The sequence below is a fragment of the Mercenaria mercenaria genome, chromosome 4, assembly GCF_021730395.1.
Source record: "Mercenaria mercenaria strain notata chromosome 4, MADL_Memer_1, whole genome shotgun sequence".
In the NCBI taxonomy this organism is placed as follows: Eukaryota; Metazoa; Mollusca; class Bivalvia; order Venerida; family Veneridae; genus Mercenaria; species Mercenaria mercenaria.
In genome coordinates, this window is record NC_069364.1 from 10,453,865 (window position 1) to 10,479,045 (window position 25,181).

The 25,181-nt window shown below is 36.4% G+C and overlaps 1 protein-coding gene across 1 annotated transcript in view; it reads right to left on the minus strand.

Moving 5' to 3' along the window:
* LOC123550957 (E3 ubiquitin-protein ligase rnf213-alpha-like) overlaps nt 1-25,181 on the minus strand; it is a 158,058-nt gene that overhangs the window by 124,304 nt on the left and 8,573 nt on the right. Inside the window, exons 5-12 of the mRNA XM_053540043.1 lie at nt 24,949-25,163; nt 18,521-18,810; nt 15,986-16,227; nt 10,173-10,403; nt 5,869-6,076; nt 4,821-4,897; nt 3,660-3,933; nt 2,655-2,756 (exon numbers count right to left, since the gene is read on the minus strand). Coding sequence (XP_053396018.1) covers nt 2,655-2,756; nt 3,660-3,933; nt 4,821-4,897; nt 5,869-6,076; nt 10,173-10,403; nt 15,986-16,227; nt 18,521-18,810; nt 24,949-25,163 — 1,639 coding nt within the window. The remainder of the gene's footprint in view (nt 1-2,654; nt 2,757-3,659; nt 3,934-4,820; nt 4,898-5,868; nt 6,077-10,172; nt 10,404-15,985; nt 16,228-18,520; nt 18,811-24,948; nt 25,164-25,181) is intronic.

Below are 25,181 nucleotides of genomic sequence, written 5' to 3' on the forward strand. Positions count from 1 at the left end.
GAAATGTAGTGATGTGATTATCGACTACAATACCTTATTATTTATACTACTTGCATAATCAAATGGAAACAGGCTAATTACGAGTGTTTTGTCACTGATAATTAATCCGCAATGTTCATGAATGGAATTATTTTTGTAGCGCATGCAAATCTTCTTGATGCGAAAATAATACAATAAGGATTATATGACTTGCATATTATACTGGCAACTCTGGTAGCAGGCTAGGCCGTCCCAAAACCCATTAACGTTGATATTTACAGCTATACTTTGGAGTGAGATGTTAATATATCAGTGTAAATAAGTATGCAATAAAACGATGAAGAATTGAAAAACTCTACACTAGTTCTTTCACGGGTTTATATTGCACTCCTAAAACAACTCACAATAGGAAAGATCGCCATGACGTCACGCATAAATACCTGTTTATCTGGTGGTGGGTAAAACAAATGTTTTTACATCGTTTGTGTATGGGATCTGAATTTTTAATTTTTAATAACTTTTTCGCTCATTTATGGATTTTAAAAATTCAAAAAGTTTTGAAATGCTTACGATTTTCATATTTTCCCATTTAAATATCTTTTTAAAATGAATAACCGTTTTAAATGACATAAGATTTTAATAGCGGCGTAGCGATCCTCCAAACTTTTAGAAAAAACACTGTAAGTTAAGCGTTCATAATTAATCCATTTAATTTCGAAATTATAATCAAAAGTAATCAATAAATTGCTTGTTTTATACACTTTCCATTGATCAAACATGAGTGCCAGAATGTCACAATATACGCCCGTCACAGCAAACTTCTTTACACTAGCACCTGTATTTGCAAATGGAATTTTAATTTTCTAGTTGTTTACAATGTTTTTTTTTTTTTTAGAAATTATTGTAATTCTTTTATTTTTCTAAGTCCACAAAAAAAATCCTTACCAGGTAGATATACCTTAAAATACACCCAAAATTTGAAAGTAACATCAATGTTGTACCACAGAAAAGTGGTCTTGGCTTTTCCCTACGGTCAATTATAAAAAAGTTACAATGTAAGTTATTTATAGTAATAGCAACTAAGGGAAGTTAATCTTGAAAGAGAAAAAAAAAATAAAAAAAATAAATAAAAAAAAAATTACAAATCCACACAAAAATCCTTACCAGGTAGAGATAGCTCAAAATACACCTCAGAACTGGATGTAACATGCATGTTGTACTACAGAAAAGTGGTCTCGATTTTTCCCTACGACTTGTAATGAAAAAGTTACAATATAAGCTATTTATAGTAACAGCAAATGGAAGTAATTCAAAAGAAGGGACCAGTGCATGACACTCCGTCTCATGATGGTGTACAATTGTGCCAAGTTACATCAAAATCCCTCCATGCATGAAGTAGAAATGCTCCGGACAAAGTCATTCTTGTATCTGACCTTTGGCCTCTAAGTGTGACCTTGACCTTAGACCTAGGGTCCTGGTTCTTGCGCATGACACTCCGTCTCATGCTTGTGAACATTTGTACCAAGTTGTATCAAAATCCCTCAATGCATGAAGAAGAAATGCTCCGGACAAAGTTTTCATTCTTGTATCCTTGACCTCTGTGACCTTGACCTTACCCCTAGGGACCTGGTTCTTGCGCATGACACTCCGTCTCATGATGGTGAACAATTGTGCCAAGCTACATCAAAGTCCTTTTTTATGCATGAAGAAGATATGCTCCGGACAAAGTTTTCATTCTTGTATCCTTTGACCTCTGTGACCTTGACCTTAGACCTAGGGACCTGGTTTTTGCGCATGACACTCCGCCTCATGATGGTGAACAACTGTGCCAAGTTTCATCAAAATCCCTTCATGCATGTAGAAGATATGCTCCGGACAAGGTCTGTGGACGCCGCCCACCCATCCGCCCATCAGGGGCGTTCCCATAATACGTCCCGTTTTTCAAACGGGCGTATAAAAATTATTGATATTATTTGTGTTTTAAGAAAGTTTAAGCCATTAGAAAAACATCACTGTTTACAAAAAAAAACATGGACGCTCGGCGTCTGCCCACCCGGTCTTTGTCTTATCAGTTCTAAAAATAGAAAATACAATGGATTTGTTTACAAACACGATCTCTCCTATATCTCCACTACAGAAAACATTTACACTCGTATAAGCAACAAGTACTCAGAGGATAATACATACCGAGCAACATCTGGCAAACAACTGGGGTTTTCGTTTTATGTTTTTCTTTGGTTCAGGCCAATAGAATTTAGGTCATATTATGGCTTTTCCAGCTTTTTCTCCAGGTATTGTTAAAGACATAGACGAGCATCTGGCCCCTTGTTCACAAAACATTTTTCAGTCTCAGCTGAGTTTGAGATTGACATTTTATTAACAAATTTAACTAGAACTTCAAGATTAAATTCCAACTGAGACTGACTATCAATTCTGAATAGTCACTTAGAAATACTCATTTACGTAACGATAATTTATCATTTTAAACATACAATTTATAATAAATGACAAATAAAGTATTATAAATTTCAACTGAGACATAAATTGTTTTGTGTCTGGATACAACCACAGGCCTTCTATAAGCCACCTGGGTCACTAGGATTTACATTGGTTTAATTTTGTGAAGTACTGGGTACGTTAGTCTATAAATAGAGCATATAGTATCCAACACCTACCTCATTTGTAAGAACAGTGTCAAATTTCTCTTTGAAGAAGTCATTCCATAAGTTTCTCACAGTCTCTGACTGTAGTTCTAATACAAACAACATATTCCACGCCTGAAAAAAACAAATGTATATAGGTAATTTGAGATCACTGTATACAGGATGTGAAAATATATTATCGGATCTTCTTGTAGGTGACTACTAATTGCAAGTAAATTAATATCTTCGACAGTAAATGCATATAAAGTAAATAAACAATCCCAAAAATAAGGTTCTTCTATGATGCAAGTATTTGACGAATCGAGGCGACAAGAATACATCTGGCAGAAATGCACGTAAGAAACATTTATACCACAAATTTCGTTGATATAACTAGATAATGTTCAACATTTCCACAATTATACAAATAAGGAAAAATGGCAACGCCTTCCAGTTGTCTAGTTGTCACTTTCTGGCAAATCTGAGTATTTTGAAAATCTAGGTAAACATTCACCCATATAAAATTTGTGAGATATTATTTTTAAATCACACATTGTCAAGCAGTTTCACTCCAGAGGACTTTTAAGATTCCCATATACATACATACAGAAATAAGTGACCAAGCACCCTGCGAGCAAAGCTTTGACGAATTTTAACAATTTGTTTAATCCAGCAAACATTGTTAAATTATTCAACAGATGTACGAGTAGATATCGTTTGAAAATTCTTATTGTCTGTAGCTATGGCGGCCCAATGTACAGTCAATCGGAACCTGACAGGACGATTCAAGAAACCGATATCTAACTCCATCAATTCCACCTGATGTATTTTAGACATGACCGGTACGGACAACAAATGATAAGTCACAACAACTTCATTCCAGCACACAGTACAGCGTGATCTGTTACCCTATGTACTGATCCCAAAACTGGTCCCAGTAGAAATAAATTAACACAGCTGTACATTGTTTCCTTTTTATATTATTTTCGTATCAACGAATCCTCCGTAGGACACTTTTGAAAAACAAAAATTTATTACCGTAAAATTGCTATCCATATCCGATGTGTAATACCAAGAATGACAGTATTTTCTGTCTAACCAACTCCATATATTTCTCTCGAAGTTGGTGACTACTGTAATGTGATCATACTGTTGGTTCGTCTGCACTTGATCGTAAATCGAAGCACAATGCAGAAACACATGTGCTGCAGTAATGAAACCTTCTTTACTGTAACATCTGTCTATAACGTTTTCCGACAGGTCCAGAGCTATGTTATAGGCCAACCACCAATGTACAGTATCACTTTCTATCCTAAAAACAAATTGTAAATTCAATCACAAGTATCATATATTAAACTGAATTTTAATCAAATTCGACTGATTTCTGGAAAAATACACGGTCATCAGTACTTGAACATTTTTGTCTGGCATATGCTTATTTTTTGAACTGACGTCCCCGTCAAACTTTATTAAGGCGAATTAGCAAAGTTAACGATCTAGAAACTAGAAATACTATAAACAGACTTGAATTGTACGCTACCTAAGTTTTAGGTTTTATCATAAAGAGATAAAAAAAAGGTAAAAATATGGAACAGTTCTGCGTAGAACACAGAAAAATCATATAATAAGGCTACTAATCCCGCCTACATTATAACATGCCAAAATATTTTGGAACGTTCTCAGCAAATGAACAACAATGACTTAAACAGTCTACCATATGAAAAAGACACACTTTTTTCAATGCCGTCCAAACATTTTTGCTGTAGCGATCGATGGAGAAAAGCTATTAGGCGATGGAGAAAAGCTATTAGTAAAATACACCTGCCGCTACAATTGCCAGTCAGAGGTTACTCTGTAATTTCGACAGCAATTAGCCCAAGTTTGTTTTAGGTCAATGTGACATTGACCTTGACCTACAGACTTCCAAGATCATAAAGTTCTTCTACTGTCCACAGGAAATCATCATATGAGGACATATTCAGTCTGAATGTCACTGTGAACTTGACCTTTGACCTACTGATCCCAAAATTAATAGACTTAATATCTTCCGACTATAGGCAATGGACCACTATACTAATAGGCTAAAACATTCTCCAGTTATCAATAGGAAACGGACGACGAATCATGAAATACAAAATAATCCCACTCTTCTTTAAGGGAAGGAGCATAAATATATTACTAATAGTAAAAGTAACTTACTGCTTCTCTGACATTTTATCTGGCAGAAAATATTCCTGTAGCTCTTGTAGCAATAATGTCTTGCATTCATTTAAAATCTGAAGGAAAACATACGCAAACAACAGTGACATCAATATCTGGACAGGACGCGATTTTTGAACACGCATGGATGTCCGAAAGCACGCACGCACGCACACACGCACACCTGCAAAAACTTGTAAAATGTTTGTGCGCTACAGTTACTTGACTCATCTGAACATACTTCGCTCCTAATTGATAAGTACACGTTTCTTGTCATTATAATAAAAATTCTAACAAAAACTAAGAATATATTTAAATAATTAAAAAATGACTCTGACTTTTTAAGTAGACAGAGTTATGGGCCAGACATGAAAAACCCAATACAAAGTTAATCTTTGACCTCAAAGTGTGGCATTAATCTTTAAGTTAGATGTCTGAAAGTTGTGCAAGATACATCGTCTCATTATGGGGAACGTTTGTGTCAAGTATTTTTAAAATCCATATATGGACGATCGAGTTACAGACCGGACAGACTAAAAAATACCTTTGACCTCCATGTGTGACATTGACCTTTGAGCAAGAGGACTATGTATTGTGCTAGACACGTCGTCTCATTATCATTTTTGTCAAATAATATTACAGTTCTTAAAAGGATGGCAGAGGCATGGACCGGACACCACAAAATGTAGACGGACGGAATGGCGGAAATAAAATGACAGAATGACGGACGGCCAAGCGCAAGTTCAGTGCTCGAAACAGGTATACAACCAGCAGGGGACTAACAAAGTCAGTAATGACAAGCTAATTACTTAATACAATTTTTATTATATGTATTTTAGTGTATCCTTTGTTCTTGTAATAAGTCAATAGGTGAATGACAATTCTTACATTCTGATACTGAATACATTGTTACACAACTTTTACAAAATAAATGATTTTATTATGTGTTACCATTAAAATAGGTTCCAAATATATAAGGCCAGGAGAAATGTATATAAATTCGTAGGAATTGTGTCTCCTTAAATAGAGGAATTTATTATGGATTTACCTTTTCATCTTCAGAAAAATAACTTGGATACTTTGGCAACCTAGTCTGATAGTAATACACGGCTGCAGAACTAATTTCTACTGGAACAATACGCATTTCTATGACTTCTTTCACCTCAGCACGGGTCAAAGACGCTACAATACTTCTTGGTAAATAGAAGTCCATTGCAAACAGTGGTTCAAGGCATTCTAAAACTTCCCGGAGAGGCCTGAAGTAGGTATACAATGTCCATATATTTATAAATTAGAATAATATTGATTCCCTATCCCATCTATGGGTGCCAATTCTCGTCTGTATGCGCTGGACATTCGGCAATATGCCATCACAGAGTATAAGATTCTTTGACTGGTTGTAGGTGCAGATCGGAATATCCGGTTTTGAGAGTAACTGTTTAAGCGGTAACGAGGCTCCGATTTACCGGTGAAACAGTTACCCGAGAGCCAGATATTCTCATCTTCACTGTGATATATTTTTCTTGCATGCCATATTCAACAATAATAGTAAAACATCACTTTTCACAGTACTTTTTTCTTACAGTAGCGCATTAAACAAAACGAGGGAGATTTCCGCCTGTAAACTGGAAATACATCATGACGTTACAAAGACAAAAACAGCGTAGTAGTTCTGGGTTTGTTTTATCATTTGCAGTAAACCTTTAAGTCATTTCCATTAAATAACGTTTTGTTAATCGTGATGTATATTATAGGGCACAAAGATGAACTGTCAAGATGATTGACTTTTATCCTGTTTACTTCAAACGTAATAACTTTTGGAAAAATCTACTACCCAGATGTAAATAGTTATGCGTCATTAACAGCGCGAGGTCATCTTACACCCCTGGGTTTGTAATGGAGTTTTCCAACACCGGTTTAAACACCGGAAACACTCGTCAGGTATGCAAGATTATAGTTCTTGGCAGTGATGATGTACGAATGTGTTAACTTTCAAAGGGTTAATTTTTATTGTAATCGTGGAAAGTGGAGCTACAATAAACAGTTAAACCAAGTTTTCTTAGAACAGAAACAGCATTATTTGGATAAAATGCGTTAGTTGTGATTCTTGGTCTTCTTACTTACCATCTAATGATAAACAAGTGTATATAAGTACATATATATATATTTATAATTTTCAAACAAGAGCACCGCAATGCGGAGCAATATACGCCCGAAGGTATGACCTATGACCCCTAAGTGTAACCTTGACCTTGAAGCAAGCAATCCGAAAACATGCGCTCTGCACGTCGTTTTGATGTGGTGAACATTTGTGCCAAGTTTCTTTAAAATCCTTCAAGCAGTTCAAGAGTTACAGAGCGGACACGAAACAAAATCGTATGACCTTTGACCCCTAAGTGTGACCTTGACCTTGAAGCCAGCCATCCTAACCATGAGCACTGCACGTTGTCTCGATGTGGTGAACATTTGTGTCAAGTTTCTTCGAAATCCTTCAAGGGGTTCAAGAGTTACAGAGGGACACGAAATTGCTAACGGAAGGACGGACAGACGGACGGACACCGGGGTATAACATAATACCCTTTGGGCGTATAAAAAGTGGTCAAAAACGGTAAGTTTAAACAAGAAAAATAAAACTGTTTAAGTTAAACAGGGCCATGATTCCGACAAAATACAAAAGAATGTTCTGGTTTTTAAGGGTGAGTATCGAATTATAACAAGAGCGCCGCCAAGCTGGGCAATATACGCCCGAAGGGTTACACCAGAGGATGGGAGCAAAATTTAAAGAACTTGACTGTTGAAGCCCAAAGGACAGGAACAACAAAAAGAAGAAATAACAAAAAAATTCAAGTCCACAAAAAAATTCTTGCCAGGTAAAGATATGTCAAAATACATCTAAATATTTATCCATGTTGTACCACAGAAAAGTGGTCTCGGTTTTTCCCTACGGCCAAAAATAGAAAAGTTTCAAAAAAAGCTATTTATATAAACAAAAAAGGGAAGTAAAACAAAAAAAAACTTGTAAGAGAACAAAAAAGGGATCTGCCAAATAAAAACAAGAGCACTGCAATGCAGAGCAATATACACAAAGCAAATTCATATATGACCTTTGACCCCTAAATGTGACCTTGACCTTGAAGCGAGTCATCCAAAACATGCGCTCTGCATGTTGCCTCAGTGCGGTGAACATTTGTGCCAAGTTTCTTTGAAATCCTTCAGGCAGTTCAAGAGTTACAGAGCGGACACAGCAAAGTCATATATGACCTTTCACTCCTAAGTGTGACCTTGACCTTGAAGCTAGTCATCCGAAACAAGCGCTCTGCACGTCGTCTCAGTGTGGTGAACATTTGTGTCACGTTTCTTTGAAATCCTTCAAGCAGTTCAAGTGTTACAGAGCGGACACAGCAAAGTCATATATGACATTTCACTCCTAAGTGTGACCTTGACCTTGAAGCTAGTCATCCGAAGCAAGCGCTCTGCACGTCGTCTCAGTGTGGTAAACATTTGTGCCAAGTTTCTTTGAAATCCTTCAAGCAGTTCAAGAGTTACAGAGCGGACAGGAAACACAATCATATGACCTTTGACCCCTAGGTGTGACCTTGACCTTGAAGCTAGTCATCCGGATCAAGCGCTCTGCACGTCGTCTCCTTGTGGTGAACATTTGTGTCAAGTTTCTTTGAAATCCTTCAAGGGGTTCAAGAGTTACAGAGCGGACACGAAATTGCTAACGGATGGACGGACGGACGGACGTGCCCGCGAAATGATGGTTAAGTGACTTCATAACGGTACTTTCTCTTTGATGTCATTCATTCCGTTCTGTTTATGTCACGGGCAGACAGACTGACGGACACCGGCGTCACAACATAATACGTCCCTTCGGGCGTATAAAAAGTCAACTGTACAAATGCCTTAGCTTTTATAGTATTAAAACGTGGACCGAACCAAGAATTTTTTATTTTCTATATGTACAAAAAGGGCCATAATTAGTTATTGTTCTTAGTATACAAACTAACCTACTACTACCTGATTACACACACGTTCAAAGTTTAGCTCTTATAGTTTGCACCTAAACAACACCTTCTCAAAGAAATATTAATTTTATAAATTTTAAAAGAGTCATACTTCTGGGAAAATGCAAGTATGAGTTATCGTTTTTGGCCTATTTACTCATCTTATAATGATTTACAAGTGTACAAAGTTTCAAAACTATAACTCTCAAGAAACGTAGGCCTAATCAAAAACCGTAACCAACGCCAGTGTCGACGAAAACTCCGACGAGTTTTAGGAATGATTTATAAACAATTTCTTTTGATAATTCTAAAATTGTAACTCCTGTCGTGGCCAACAATATGGTCCAAGAGAACATACATAGTAAGGGATCCCTGTAAGATTTCGTACCTCCAAACCTTGCGGTTTGTTTACAAGCTTTCCTTTGGCGGCCTCTTAAATCAGCTATACAGACCATTTGTACAAACATGTGAGAGATCCACGCAAGGATGATTGTGACCAATTGTGATTAATATCCACCAAGTGGTTCATAGGTGATTAACTTAAAAGCATATGTTGACGTTTGATGGCGGAGCATCAATCTATATCATCGCTAAAATTGTATGTAATTTTCAAAACAGAGCCAAACTTGAGTTAAATATTCTCAAAGAGATTAGTAATGAAAGAAATTTCATCGAATATCGCTTTAACATTACTATGTCTTTAACAATTATAAACAAGAGCTGTCTGTTGACAGCGTGCTCGACTATTCGAAGAATTGATTAAGTATGGGTTTAAAATATGGAATGGTACGCGAAACTTAAATAATTTCTATGTCAAAAAGGGCCATAACTGAGCCAAATTCTTGTCCTGATGGTAAACAAGTGGTTAAAGTTTCAAAGCCATATATCAAGAAGTTAAGACAAAATATGAATTGGTATGAAAAACTTAAGTGATTTCCAAGTCCAAAAAGGGCCGAAATTCCACCAAATACCTTTGACATAGTTACATACCCTTGACTACAAGTGGAGATCATGACGATGAACAAGTGTTCAAGGTTTCAAAGCTACATGTCTAATAAAAGTTTTGACATTATGGGGACTTCTACGAAAACTGAAAGCAATACAGGATAGCTCTACTTATTCTTCGAATAGTCGAACTAACAATACTAATTGTCTGTTTCATTATGCTGATGAATTATATCTGATAATTTCTTCGTAGAGTTCTAGTTTTACGAGTACACTACACACACAATTTCATTTGAATGCGGAAGAATATGAGTAATATTTATTTAGAAATTCTTATTAACACTTCAACAGTTGAATTTAATACACAGCTTTGATGTTTGATTGATCTAAATAAACTTACAGGTCCCAATTTCCGCTAGCAGCCTTAAATTTTCTAAGGCCATCAAGAATGTCGTTCGTGCCCCACCACACCGGCTTCTTTGCTGAGTGAGTCTTGTCTTTGCCTGGGATGTCAAACGGTTCGCATATCCCAGAGATGAAATGAAACAATGGCAAACAAAACATCCAAGATGGGTTTTTCCTTACAGCCGTCACATTTTGTATGAGGTATTTTAAAGGCTCAAGCAGTATTCTGAAATTATTGACAACAATAACAACCGATTTCAAAACGTGACACACATATACATACAATTCATATATAGAAGACATAGTCAGATTAACCCATTGTTATTGTAAACTATTCGTGATCTTCTAGCTTGTTAGATATCATTTCTAATCTATTTAATGTCATTAAGGATTCGATGGATATTTGACGTCTTGAAATTTTAACATCATCAAATCATAGAAAGAAAGTGTTGTTTTACATGAAAATTACACAGCTTAAAAAATAAATATATTATTCTAAAAAGCGATTGTCAATTTACTGATGGATGCTTGAATCCTCGAAAAGGGAACACATTAAGGGGCCACACTTCTGGACAGTTCATTGCCTTTAAAAACTCTGTCACCATTTTCAAAGAAATGTTACGTATCTTGGTTTTGATGCATTTGCAACAATGTCCGAGTGCTGAAATTTCGAATAACTAGATTAAACATCGTTTTTAGAAATTTTGAAAATTGTTTATTTTTATTTCTTTACAAATGGAATTCTTTTTCAAAGGGGGATAACTTCTTCAAAATATATGATGTTCGGGACAGTACGGGACAATGCGTTTAAACATGTATTGGACCGAGATTTTTGGTAAAGATATTGTTTGTTTACCAACAATTGTGAGTTGTTCAATTTACGGTTCATAATATCTTTTTTATGGAATAATCATGTCTGCATGTTTCATGAAAGTCATTATGTTCATTTATAATTAATAACAAACTCTGAAATATTGCATATTATGGACGAATAGAAAAATGAGTCCTAAAATTGAAAATATGTAAGTTTTTCGTTGATTTACTTATTTTTTGACAGATTGCCATTTGCAATTAAATCTAAGGGAAACAACTATTGTAAGCTAATGTGCCTAATGACTTTCATGAAACGGACATGATTAATCCTTGAAAAGAGAATAATAAACCGAAAAATTAAGTTCTTACAATTGTTTGCTAACGAACAACATATTCACCGACATTCTTGTTATTCCATACATGTGTTCCCATTGTGCCCCGTACTGTCTCGTACTTAGAATATTTTCAAAAAGTTGCCCCCCTTTGAAAAACAATTCCATTTGTAAAGAAATGAAAACAAACATTTTTCAAAATTCCTGAAAACGATGTTTAACCTAATTGTTCAAAATTTCAGCACTCGGTCATTGCTGCAAATGCATCAAAACGAAGATGTGCAACATTTCTTTGCAAATGGTGAGATTTTAAAGGCGCTACACTGTCCAGAAGTGTGGCCCCTTAATGTGGTCCCTTTTCGGGAATTCAAGCATCCATCAGTTCATTGACAATCGGCTTTTAGAATATTATACCTATTTTATAAGCTGTTCAATTTTCATGGAAAACAACTCTTTCTTTCTATGATTTGTTGACGTTCAGATTTCAAGATGTCAAATATCCATCGAATCCTTAATTACATTTCACAAAGATCATGATATGAGGTCCACAATACATAATCGTTATTGTTCCTTCTCAAGAGAAGGAACACTTATGGTGAACATGTCACACTTGACTGAGCATGTAATGGATACAAGGGTATCGTCAAAGGAATCCGATTTCCCGTAGGGCGCCGCCATCTTGGACTCATGCATATTCATTACAGATAGCCTCTAGCCCAATATGTGTTTACGCATAATCAATCTTTATTACAGTCTTTAAGTAATGCAATACAACTACGTCAAGTAACAGAACAAGAAGACACAATAATAAAGTTTAAATCATGTAACTCCTCGATTAAATATATCATAGTAAAGAATCGAAATTTGCAAGTCATTTCTTTTGCGTACTTTTTTACTTTCTGATTTTTTTTTTCGAATCGTAAACGCATGTACGAAATTTCTTTGTGTTAGTGTGCGGGTACTCGCTGGTGTAGTCGCGTGATGAAAATATCCGGAAGTGAAATACAGACTGCAAGACAAATGCTTCCAATAGCATAATATGTACCGCACTTGCTTATATTAAAAAAAAAACAGCTTTGGGTTATGATAAAACTGTTAATACTTAGATTAGTTCTTAAATAGATCTAATTAAGTTTGCACAAAAAATGACAAATCATATTTGTCTCATTGCATTATCAAACATTTGTAACATTATGCTAAAACAATATCCCTTAAAAAGAATATTTTATATGTGCTAGAAGGAACCTTTTGGTAAGTTAAATCTTGTAACATTTTCTCATTTCATTACATTGTTCTTTATGCTAAAACTGCTTTTGAAGGTTGGTTAAGTTGCCGATTTACGCTTGTTTTGTTTCATGCTTCCCATGAGTCTACGTGACTCGCCCTGTCAAAGCAATGAACACACCACTCGTAAAGAGTAAATATTATGCATGATAATTTAACGGAAGGCAACTATGTTCGAGGTGACCCGCCCTTCAGTCTGTTTTATGTGAGAAGATTGTATGTCTCAAATCAACTAAACATGCAGACATTGTAATATGCCACAAATCAAGTGCCGTAATTAACTCCAGTGAAAATCACTGAACTATATATTCAAACAATATACAGTACACAACTGGGCTGGACTTGACATTCCTGTGTTTGGTGGCATTTCAAACAGTGGTAAAGGAGAAATAGCACTGACATCATACAATTTGACAAAGCAAGGGTTATTAGTCCGTTTGAAATAATTAAAACAGAACATGGCGATGTTATGCATGACTACCCTTCACACTGATCACTCGTAAGCTCCGCTGATAAAAAAACTGAACCGACGCAAACGAATCCTCTCACACGCCGAGAAAAACTTTCATTGCAATGTGATTTGAGGGTGGCTGCAAACAAATCTAACCATGCTCATAAAATCATTTTTAAACCCAAGTACTTCGATTCATATGAGAAAAAACCAAAACAAATCAAACCGTTTGGATTTCGCATAAAAGTTCGAAGTTCGATGGTATTAAAGAAAATTAAATTCCAGATACACCACCATGGACCCTTAATTCCCCTACAGTTCTTTTTGATATGAAAACTGCCTTTAGAAAGTTTGAAACAAACCCTGAGATATTCAAGTCCAAATATAATGAAATCAAGTCAACTTACGACTATTTTGCAATTTACACAGGCGGTTCGAAAGATGAATTAAAGATTGGGTGTTCTGCTGTCAGCCACCTTCATCAATCAAAATTACGTTTGCCAAATAATGCAATAATATTTTCAGCCGAGGCAAAAGCTATTGATTAAGCCCTAAATTTTATATCAAAATATAGTGAAGAAAAATTTATTATCTTTTCTGACTCGCTTTCTGTTTTACAGTAAAATCATAACCGAAATATGGAAAATCCTTTCATTCAAAATATTCTTCTCAGGGTTCATGAACTATCTTTAAAAAAGTCTATCATATTTTGTTGGATTCCCAGTCATGGAAATTAATGGAAACGAGGATGCTGATACTGCAGCAAAGAAATCCCTTTCATTATCACAGTCTAATTTGAAATTACCACATACCGATTTTAGGCAAAATATAAACAAATACATTTTATCTTAATGGCAATCGTCATGGAACAATGCTTCTTTCAATAAACTTCATGATATTAAACCTACTCTAGGTGAATGGCACCAAGGGAACAGATCTGTTCGCAGGAAGTTGTTCTTTCTCGTTGTCGAATATGTCATACCCGTTTCACTCATTGATCGAGGCCGCGATCATATTGAATAGCACAAGTACTTGCACGATGGGGAAAATATTTCATGATGGACCTGTCAATTCTTTATTTCTGGGTGAAACAGGTCTCATAAGCGTAAATACGACTAGCTTCTACTGATTATAAAACATACCGTACGAATTGTTGTGAATCAACTGTTGTTGTACTTTTAGTAGTTCAACCGCCACCCTTGTTTAAGAGCAACATTTAAAAAACACGTTTTTTTTCATCCTCAAGTAATAAGTAAGTAGACTCGCCCAGTTTAATCAATCTAGACGCATAATGATAATCTACATAGAGCGTTTACTTCACCCGATTTACATTCGGAACATTTTCACGCGTTTCGGGCTTTATCGTATGTTTAACATGGGATTTTTGAACCGTCCAAAATTGTTGGAAATGTTTGTCTCATTGTTTATTTTTTTTTAATAAAAATGTTACTGCTTTCATTGTCTACCACTTTTTTTCCACCCTTGCCTGAAAAAAAAACAGTAATGAGTTTCTACACTGTTCAGATAATTGTGCTCTGTTGAAATTTAACCAAACACAAGTTTACCTGCATAAACAGAAAGCATGATATGTCACCATGCGCGGATCCAGATGGGGGGTGGGGACCGGGGGTCCGGACCCCCTCTGGAAAATCTTTAAAAAAGGAAAGAAGACAAGAAGGAAAGAAAATGTTTTTCGAAAAAGGCAACATTAGGACTGCATGTAAAGTATATGCGGCTGCTGCTACATACGACCCCGACATAATTCATATTATTTATCTAAAAGAAACTAAGAATTTTACCTTCAAGGAAGCTTGATTTTATCATTTTCGCAAGTTTAACAGGTTAGTCCATAAAACTGTCCCAGAATGCAAAAAATGAAGTGCCAAATTGCAAAATTTCCAGGGAGGGTGGGGGTGGGGGCAGGGGATCGGACCTCCTCTGAGAAAATTGGCTGTGTCCGTGCATGGTCACTATACCTGTCCAGTACTGGACATTATGGTAAACGCTTCATTCCTGCACAAATGACGATTTCGCAACTTCTGTCCGGTTTGTACAAATTTCTGGCCGCGATAAACCATTTGACTTGTTCTTATCTTTTGAATAAAGAAGATCAACCCGAATGTGTACCGAATGTGTACCATGTCAAACACCGCTAACTATTAAACATGTTTTAATCGACTGTGTGGACTTTACTCCACAACGCAGTACATACTATGACGTTCAATCTTTGAAAGAGTTATTTGAAAAAGTCGGAAATATTTTATCTTTTTTAAAGCAGATAGGGATTTATCAAAAAATCTGAACATATTAGATATGCTTTACATTTTTACATAAATGATTTTAGATATGCTTTACAATTGGCGTTTTCAATATAACTTCTTCTCGGCGATATATGACCATTTTGTGTCGATTCGCCGTAAAACCCAACTCACTCACTCATGCCAATGGTATGCATAACTAGGTTTGACACTGATATCTTTTATTAAGCTTGGTGTCATTTCTCCCCGAGGTATCGGGGCAGCTTATGTGCGCGGACAAGGTAAAATACGACAAATCAAAGGCATTAACTCTATTGAAAATAACTGAACCAGAACATACCACAGATATATACAGGTAGGCTTGGCACTGATCACTTCTGTAAGGTTTTTGAAAATATGTCCAACAATAGAACAGTAGTTAACATATCACAGAATTCGAGGAATCAAGGTCCATCACTCAACTGAAAACCAACCAATGAACCGGAACATGCCGAAGATATGCACAACATGGCTTGGCAATGACCGCTTTTGTGAAGTTTTGGTGTCAGAAGAGTTGCGCGAACAAACTTTCTGACAGACTGGCAGACAGACGGACAGCGATAAATGTATTTCCCACCACTGGGTGGGATACATAACGAGTACGGTACGCTACCCATTGTTTATAACTTACTTAGGGTCTGTAAATGTCTGTTTAACAATCTTCATTTCTACACATTCTGTCGAATCTTTATTTTCATGAACAAGTAGACATCTGCAGACGATCTGTAAATCTTCCATTGGCAATACTAGTCTTACTTTTTCACAAACTATGACAATTGTTAGTGCTTTTAGGAATGCTATGTTGAAAGTGCCGCTTTTATACTCAATGGTCTGCAGTTGTTCAATAACTGGAGAAAGTATGCATCGAGAAAACTAAAATGTAAAAAGGTTATTAATGTCAATGTTTTAAAAATCGAAACCAATGTATGTACATGTATCTACATAAACGCATATGTCATATTTTTATGTCCTTTTTCAAAAGCCTGTGTCACTACATACCACCATGTGATACAGAAAAGTGTTAAATGTTCTAAATATGCACAGCTTACAATTACATTTTTAATGACGTAAACTAAATTTGAATTACTGGGGCAAATTTGTGTACTGTTATCGCTACAATACCCCTTACCAAAATCTTTTACTGCAAACAAAGAAACAGAAATTTCAGTGGTTAGATCATCTAGACGGCACGGTTGTCATCAATTTGAAATAAGTCTTTTAAAAAAAAAGAAATTATTTCAAATATCGGCTAACGAAGTTCAACGTAGGAATGGTGGTGCTAGGCTCGTAGCTTACACCTTGTTTTTAATCAAAAATTAAATATACTAATAGTCCGACCAGGAACAGCATCAACATTTTCACTTCTACACAGACAGAAATATATGCAGCAAATTCAATTCACTGACATTCCATACGACAAACACGTCATAGAATTTGAAGGGTTGTTGCAAATGAAAAAAATGGCACTTTATTCATTAAATGCCAATAACTATGGCGGTAGAGTTTAGATACTGTAGCATAAATTCCAGTTCATGAAATATAACCATATAAACTAAAATGGATACATTATCATGGCAAATATACCTAACAAACAGTAACGTAACAAAATTTGGGACAATAACTTCACAAAAATGTTCACATCAAACAGCAGTTAAATGCGACTACAAAGATGTCGCACCTGATGGACAAACACTCCATTACCTTTTTAAATTAAAAGGCAATAAATATATCTATTATTACTGCATAAATTTTGACTTCATTTTCTAGAAAACAAAACAAACATTTATAATACAAAATAACACTTTTATACGATGTCAATATAACCAGCAAATAAATTCAACTTTCGTAGAGAAGTAGCTATAAGTGAATACAATATTAATACTCCTTCCAAATATCAACACAAACTGACTAACCATAACATCAGACACCTGGGAGACAAGAAATGCAATTTTTGATCAACTTAATTAAAGGGCATTAATGCGGGCATACTTGTGTAAGTTTTTGCTTCATCTGCTGGAAACCATCCTCCAGTAAATACAGGTTATACAATTTATGAAATAATAAGTTAATATACTATGACATATCAGCAAAATGATTAAATGGCCATTTTAAAATATTTTTGCATATAAACCATTTTTGCTAGATCCGCCCGGAAGAAAAATCGTGTATAAACAAGGCAATTCACGCGCTGTTGATACATACTTTTTATTTTTGAAATGCTTTGCAAGGGACGTATAATTTGTATTTCTGCGCAGATGGACATCTGCTATCTGCATCTTGTTTCTTCGATAATAACATCTTTTTGTAGCATAAAAGATTCAATCTTATCCATAGTATGTTTTGCTGTATCAGTTACCAACCCAAAACGCACTGTCCTCTCCACTACTGAGTCAATAATGTGCTTACTGGCTTCCCCCTGTGTTTATAATTACTTCCTTTTGAACTCAGCGTCGGTTCAATTCTAGTCGATAACCGTGAGTGTATTAAATCGCGTGTTACTTGTGCGATTGTTTGTTTTTAGGATTCACTGGGATGATTTTTGGAAGTATCAGTCGGCATGTTTTATTTGATTTCTCACAGAATTCATATAAATTTTGAATAACCTAAATAAATGTTCGTACTCAAAATAAGTCAAATGTAAAATTATTTTTCTTGAAATTGTGTTCCTGTTCACAGGAATTTTAAGTAATGTGCAAAATTATGGTTATTGTTATGTTTGTAATAACGAGAAATGAAACAAAATCGTTTTAAGAGTATGGTATTGTTGTTAATTTGTGGGCCCCGGTTATGGATATCTAAAAGATGTTTACAGTTTCCAAGAACAACAAAATGGTATTAAAATTGTACCGGAATCGTAAAGTCATCACATATGATAACAATACATTTAGTCTTCGTGTCATGTTTTTTAATGGTAGAATAGCAACAAGACACGTCTGTTTTGTGCAACAGCTCGGGCATAAAAACGCAGGGATAGAAGTTGCCTGCTAATACAATACTTTTACATTAAATATCAACACAATGTCACTTACGTTTACCAAGAGATAGCCGGAAGGATGATACTCTTGATGCTGTAAGCACAAGCATCTATTCCCTTTTTTCTTTGATTCAATCTCTGGGAGTTTTATGTTTTTATTATTTTCTATGTAATAAATGATCCAATCCTTACCGTTTTATTAAAGCCGTCTTCATTGTCCCAACAGCCAACATCTATGTAGTATGCTTTGCGCAGTCCTAAGAACAGACATTCAAGCTTCAGTACAGATTCCTCCACTGAAATATTCTCTTCTAAGTTTCCATCATCTACCTTGAACCAGATAGGACAATACAGCTTTGCAAACTTCTCCGCATCTCTCTGACACTCTTTTTCATACGATCCTTTAAACCATTTGTAACCTCGTTTGAAGATACTATCATTTGGTTTTGGAGAAATGATACCATCGTACTGATGCCAAGTATCTAAACCAAAAATACATATGTCATATTATACTAGCAATAATATATCTATGAAATATGGTGGCTAATTTAGGATATTTCGTTATGTCGCGTTGGCGTGCGCGCAGTTTTTGTGACACATTTTGTTGTGCCGTCTTGGTGCGCGCGCAAATGCGCAATAACGAAATTTTCGAAGTTGTATGTGTCGTTCTGGCAAGCGTGCAAAGCAATATAACCGATAAAACGAAACTAACACCGCGATATAACAAAACAGAGAACGCGTCAGAATAAAACATTTTATTTCGCGTTGGCGTGCGTGCCATTAACAAAGACTTCGTTTTGGCGTATTAGCGCGTGCTAAAACGAAATTATATGTTTCGTTGTTTCGCGTTGGCGTGCGCACCATAAACAAAGACTTCGTTTTGGCGTGCTGGACAGACTATAGTTACAACATATAATAAGAGTTTTCTGGACAAAGAAGCAAAAGATGTAAGGTTTAACAAGAGCACATTATAAACGGGGCTTACATTTTGAGGGTGTAATGTTTGGTTGGTGGGGGTACTAAGAGACAATAAGAAGAAGCATCAGAAAATAAAAGTAAAAATAACTATCATTTCTTTTATTTGCTTTGTGGGAGGGGATGTGCGGGAGTGGGAGTACAAAGATGGACTGGCATCTATCAGCTGAAAAACACATTTTAGTAAACCTTCCTCATTTCTAACAGAAGTGATTGAGTAAAAAATATATCTGAGCCTTGGTCTCGGTGCAACATACCGAAGTACCAAGTTTAGTGTAAAGTTTTATGTCTCATTCCTAACTGAAGTTACCAACCCAAATTTTTTTTTCTATTTTAAATAATACTTTCCTAGACCTTGACGAAGGAAACCAAAATGCAACTGAAATTTTTCTTCAAGACCTTTTACCTATTATACCAAGTTTGGTCGTAACTTCTCATTTCTACAAAATCATTTCGTATATTTAGATCAGAGCAAACCAATATGCAACCAAGACATTCGTCTGTATGAAAGTTACTTATTTACATGGTTTAGTCTACTTACTAGTATCACATTTCTAATTGAAGTTATTGTGAAAAAAAAACATTTTGTTTTATTTTTAGAAACAATGATATAGACCTTGACCCAAGCAACCAAAATACAATTAAAACTCCATGCAAGCTTCTAAAATTCCAAGTTTGACCACAAAGTCCTATTTCTAACTGATGTTTTTGAGCAGAAAAGATTTCTAATTTTTGTAACAGCGACCTTGACCTTTACCCTAGGGACATGAACGCATACCTCAGTTTCCAATAAAGCTACATGTGCACTAAGACTGGTTGCAATATCACACAGCAAATCTCGACCTATGTCATTTGCAAAGAAATGCCCTATATAGTAAACATTATACAATGTACATAACTCTTGTGTTCCTCAAGCAATTTCACTGATACTTACAGGGCCACATTCCCTATAACAGTTAACATCATTACCGTATTTTAATAAATGAAATACTCCTAATTATGTCTCAGATATTGCTCCGGACGGAAGGGATATGGAATAACAAGAGCTGTCTCTATTAGTGACAAATCCCTCTGAAGCGTGCCCAAGAATGCTACAGTTGTCTGCAGTTGTCTAGTTTAGGTATGAATCATTTAGTGACCAGACGAAAAAAATTCTCCAAAGGTGACCTTGACCTTGGAGCTAGGGTTCTGGGTCTTGCGCATGATATATAAACTCATTACAGGAAACATTTGTGCCAATTAATTTTAAAATCCCTTGATGAATGAGTTATTGACCAGACAAGAAACAGACCCTGATACCTTTTGACTTCTAAGTGTGACCTTGACGTTGGAGCTAGGGTTCTGAGTCTTGCGCATGACACGTCATCTCAATATAAGGAACATTTATGCCGAGTAATTTCAAAATCCCTTAATGAAAGGCAAAATTATGAACCGGACATGAAACAGACCCTGTTAACCTTTGACTTCTAAGTGTGACCTTGACCTTGGAGCTAGAGGTCTGGGTCTTGCGCATGACACATCGTCTCATTATGGTAAACATTTTTGCCAAGTTATTTGAAAATCCCTTCATGGATGGCAGAGTTATGGACCGGACACGAAACAGACCCTGTTAACCATTGACCTCTAAGTGTGACCTTGACCTTGGAGCTAGGGGTCTGGGTCTTGCGCATGACACGTCGTCTCATTATGGTGAACATTTATGCCAAGTTATTTCATAATCCTTTTATGGATGGCAGAGTTACAGCCCGGACAAGAAATTACACGCACGCACGCACAGTGCGATCTTAATATGCCCACCTTTGGGGCATAAAAATACGACATATGTACTAAATACATAGACTATTAGTACAAAGAGAAACAATCTTGTTTTTCCTCAAGCAATCTAACTGAAACTTGCCTACAGCAGTTGCAATTGCTACTATGTTTTAACGAACTCCTTCAAACCATGTCTGAGATATGACTCAAGATGGACGGAAATGGAATAAAAACACTATATATGTAATAGTTAGGTAAAAAGGGCCATACCTCTTATCTCCTCCTAAAATCTGACGAAACTCTGCAGGTATAGCAGTTAACATTTCTGTCGTGTTAAATACTCCAAACCATGTTTTCGATATGGTTCCGGGCGGACAATGCTAAAACTATATCTAGGGTATAAAAATGGCTAGAAATGGCATAGGTCGAAATTTCCTTTGTCCATTAATTTCATCAAGTTACTTCAGCTGGATTATCATGGGGAAAGCATGCGTGAAGTCTCATTCGGTTGTGACGTGTGTTATCCGAGATATAAGCTTGTCGAGATCATTAACAAGGTTTCTACACACGATGCCGACGATGACACCATCGCCGGGGGTATAGCAATAGCTAGTGTATAATTCGTCAGAGTGAGCTAAAAATAAAATGCCCATGGATTATTTGGTAAAATATATAAGAAATTAATTCCTTTACGGTAATCAGATGTTGCCTCAGATTCTATATTTCCAAAGGATCTTTTCATATATTTTAATAATTTACACACCGGCAGTCTTTAAGTGCCGTGTTACAGCCGTACTTGGATTCAGTGTTGTTATATTTTTTCTGGTCCTTTTGGGTCATGGAGTCAATCGGACTGCAGTCCAGTGAGCACGCCGGACAAGGCAAATCGTCAATGTTGCTCGTCTGTAAAGACGTTCCTGGTGACATGCGCAACGTGAAGTCGTGCGTTGACATGCTGAAAGACCAAACGTTGACGTTGACGGAATATAGGGTCAACCACAGGACGTAATATCTAGTCGATGTAACGCCTGGCTGTCAGATTACTTTGGCACAAGACGAGTTGGGACATGATGGCTGCCCAGACAATAAATCCGCCCCCACCAAAAGGATTGTGCTGTAGAACGCAATTATTAACGTAGCGTTCACGACGTCGTCTGTAGACACGGATACGTCCGTCGGCTTTCCACAAGTTGAAACGTGAATCATCCCTAAACACTACGTTCTGCCAACGCTGACCGCGATGGTTGTGGGCCCAATTCAGACGTTGGTGACGGTGACGTAGCGTAAGAACTAGACCGCGGTAGGAACAACTAAAATTAAAACGTCACTAATTTATGGAGATTTGAGTGACGTGTCTGTGTGTAATTCGCGACCAGGAAGTATGCCTAGATTTTTATGGGCAGCCATAGGTGGACAAAATATTGTGTTGCAGCCACGAAGGAAAACTATATAATGATATCTAAAACAATAGTAACTAGAGATGCTTTTGAAAAAAGCGCATGTCTCCCACAACTGCCCCTATGAAAAATGTCTAGTTTCTCTAGATGGTCTAGAGAAGGGGATCCAATTAGATGGTCTGGACGAGTGGATCCAATCAGTAATTCAAAGGCCATAATTCAAAAGTGCCTTGGCGGATTTGGCTAGTTATCGAACTTGGCTGAGGTCTTACAGTCAAACACATTTTGTTCAAGTTTGGTGAAGATCGGATGAGAAATGTTTGACTTAGAGAGCGGGCAAGTGTAAAAAGACTGATTTTTCTTTAATTCAAGGGCCGTAACTCCAAAATGCCTGGACCGATTTGGCTAGTTATCAAACTTGGCCGAGGTCTTATTGTCAGACACATTTTGTTTAAGTTTGGTAAAAAATCGGATGAGGAATGTTCGACTTAGAGTGCGGACAAGAGTCAAAATGCCGATTTTGTGGTAATTCAAGGGAACTCCAAAATGCCTGGATCGATTTGGCTAGTAATCGAACTTGGCCGAGGTCTCATGGTCAAACACATTTTGTTCAAGTTTGGTGAAGATCGGATGAGAAATGTTTGACTTAGAGTGCGGACAAGAGTAAAAAGGCCGATTTTTGGTAATTCAAGGGCCATAACTCCAATACGCCTGAACTGATTTGGCTAGTTATCAAACTTGGCCGTGGTCTTATTGTCAGACACATTTTGTTTAAGTTTGGTGAAAATCGGATGAGGAATGTTCGACTTAGAGTGCGGACAAGCTTTGTGACAGACAGACACACAGACAGACTGGAGTAAATCAATATGTCTCCCACACCACTGTTTATAATTTACAACCTATACAGCTACGGACGAAGTATATGTATGTGTCCTGATAAATGGCTTCGAAAATATTCTTAAATAAATACACAAGAGGGTCATGATGACCCTATATCGCTCACCTGTTAGGCTTGGCCTTGGAATAATCAAGATAAGCATTCGTACCAAGTTTCATGAAGTTAGGGTCATAAACATGGCATCTAGAGTGATAACAAGCTTTTCCTTTGATTTGAGTGTGTGACTTTGTTTTTGACCCCACATGACCTACTTTCGAACTTGGCCTAGAAATCATCAAGATAAACATTCTGACCAAGTGTCATGAAGATAGGGTCATAAATGTGGCCTCAAGAGTGTTTACAAGCTTTTCCTTTAATTTGAGTGGTGACCTAGACTTTTCCCCACATGACCCAGTTTCAAACTTGGCCTATGAATCATCAAGATAAACATTCTGACCAAATTTCATGAAGATAGGGTCATAAATGTGGCCTCAAAATGTTAACAAGATTTTCCCTTGATTTGACCAGGTGACCTAGTTTTTTACCCCCATATAACCCAGTTTTGAACCTGGACTAGGAATCATCAAGATAAACATTCTGACTAAGTTTCATGAAGACAGGGTCATAAATGTGGCCTCTAGGGTGTTACCAAGCTATTCCTTTGATTTGAGTGGTGACCTAATTTTTGACCCCACATGACACAGTTTCGAACTTGACCCAGAGATCATTAAGATAAACATTCTGTTCAAGTCTGTATCAAATCAAAGCATAAATGAAACCTCTATATGGCTGAAAGGGCCAAAATAAAAAATTTCGCCCCTTTCATGGGCAGTAACTCTAGAATCCATGATGGAATCTAGCCGGTTTTCGAAAGGAACTGAAATCTTATTGTGACTTAAGTTGTATGTAAGTGTGGTTAAAATCAAATGTAAAATGTCACTTCTATCGTGTTCACAATGTAAAAATTTAGACATTTTGGCTTTTTCATGAGTCAATCAGGGGCCGTAACTCCGAAATCTATGATTGGATATGATGGATTTATCACGGAATCAAAAATCTATTGTTGTTAAAGGTATCTTGCATGTTTGTATCAAATCAAACCATAAATGAAGTCTCTATATGGCTGCAAATGTCAAATAGCAAATGTTGGCCCTTTAAGGGGCCATAACTCTGGAACCTTTGATGGGATCTAGCCAGTTTTCGAAGGGAACCGAGATATAATGCCAATACAATTTGTGTGCAAGTTTGATTAAAATCGACTGCAAAATGTGGTCTCCATCGTGTTCAAAATCAAAATAGCAATGTTTGCCCATTTAAGGGGCCATAACTCTAGAGCCCATTATGGGATCTAGCCAGTTTTCGAAACGAAACGAGATATTTTACCAATACAAGTTGTTTGCAAGTCTGATTAAAATTGATTGCAAAATATGGTCTCTATCGTGTTAACAAAAAATTGTGGACGTACGCCGACGGACGACGAACGAAGGGCGAACACAAAAGCTCACCATGTCACTACGTGACAGGTGAGCTAAAATGCACAACTGTTGCAATAATAATAATCTACGCCAATCAAAATATGATACTTCATTCCGGTTTTTAACATGAACAATTAATACCTTTTATCGTTTGTACAACTGACTCTGTAATGTGAAGCGTTCTGTTATGATGGCTGTCATACCCGTTCTTCACATGGTGATTTTCATACGTAAATGCCTTCTTTGGATCTTTTGGACTTGACCTTACAATTCCGTATTTGTATCTGAGACGTCTACTTAAATCTGTCTTCTTTATTTTCAAATCAACTTCCATCATCAAATAATTAGACATTTGTCTGAAACATATTTAAAAA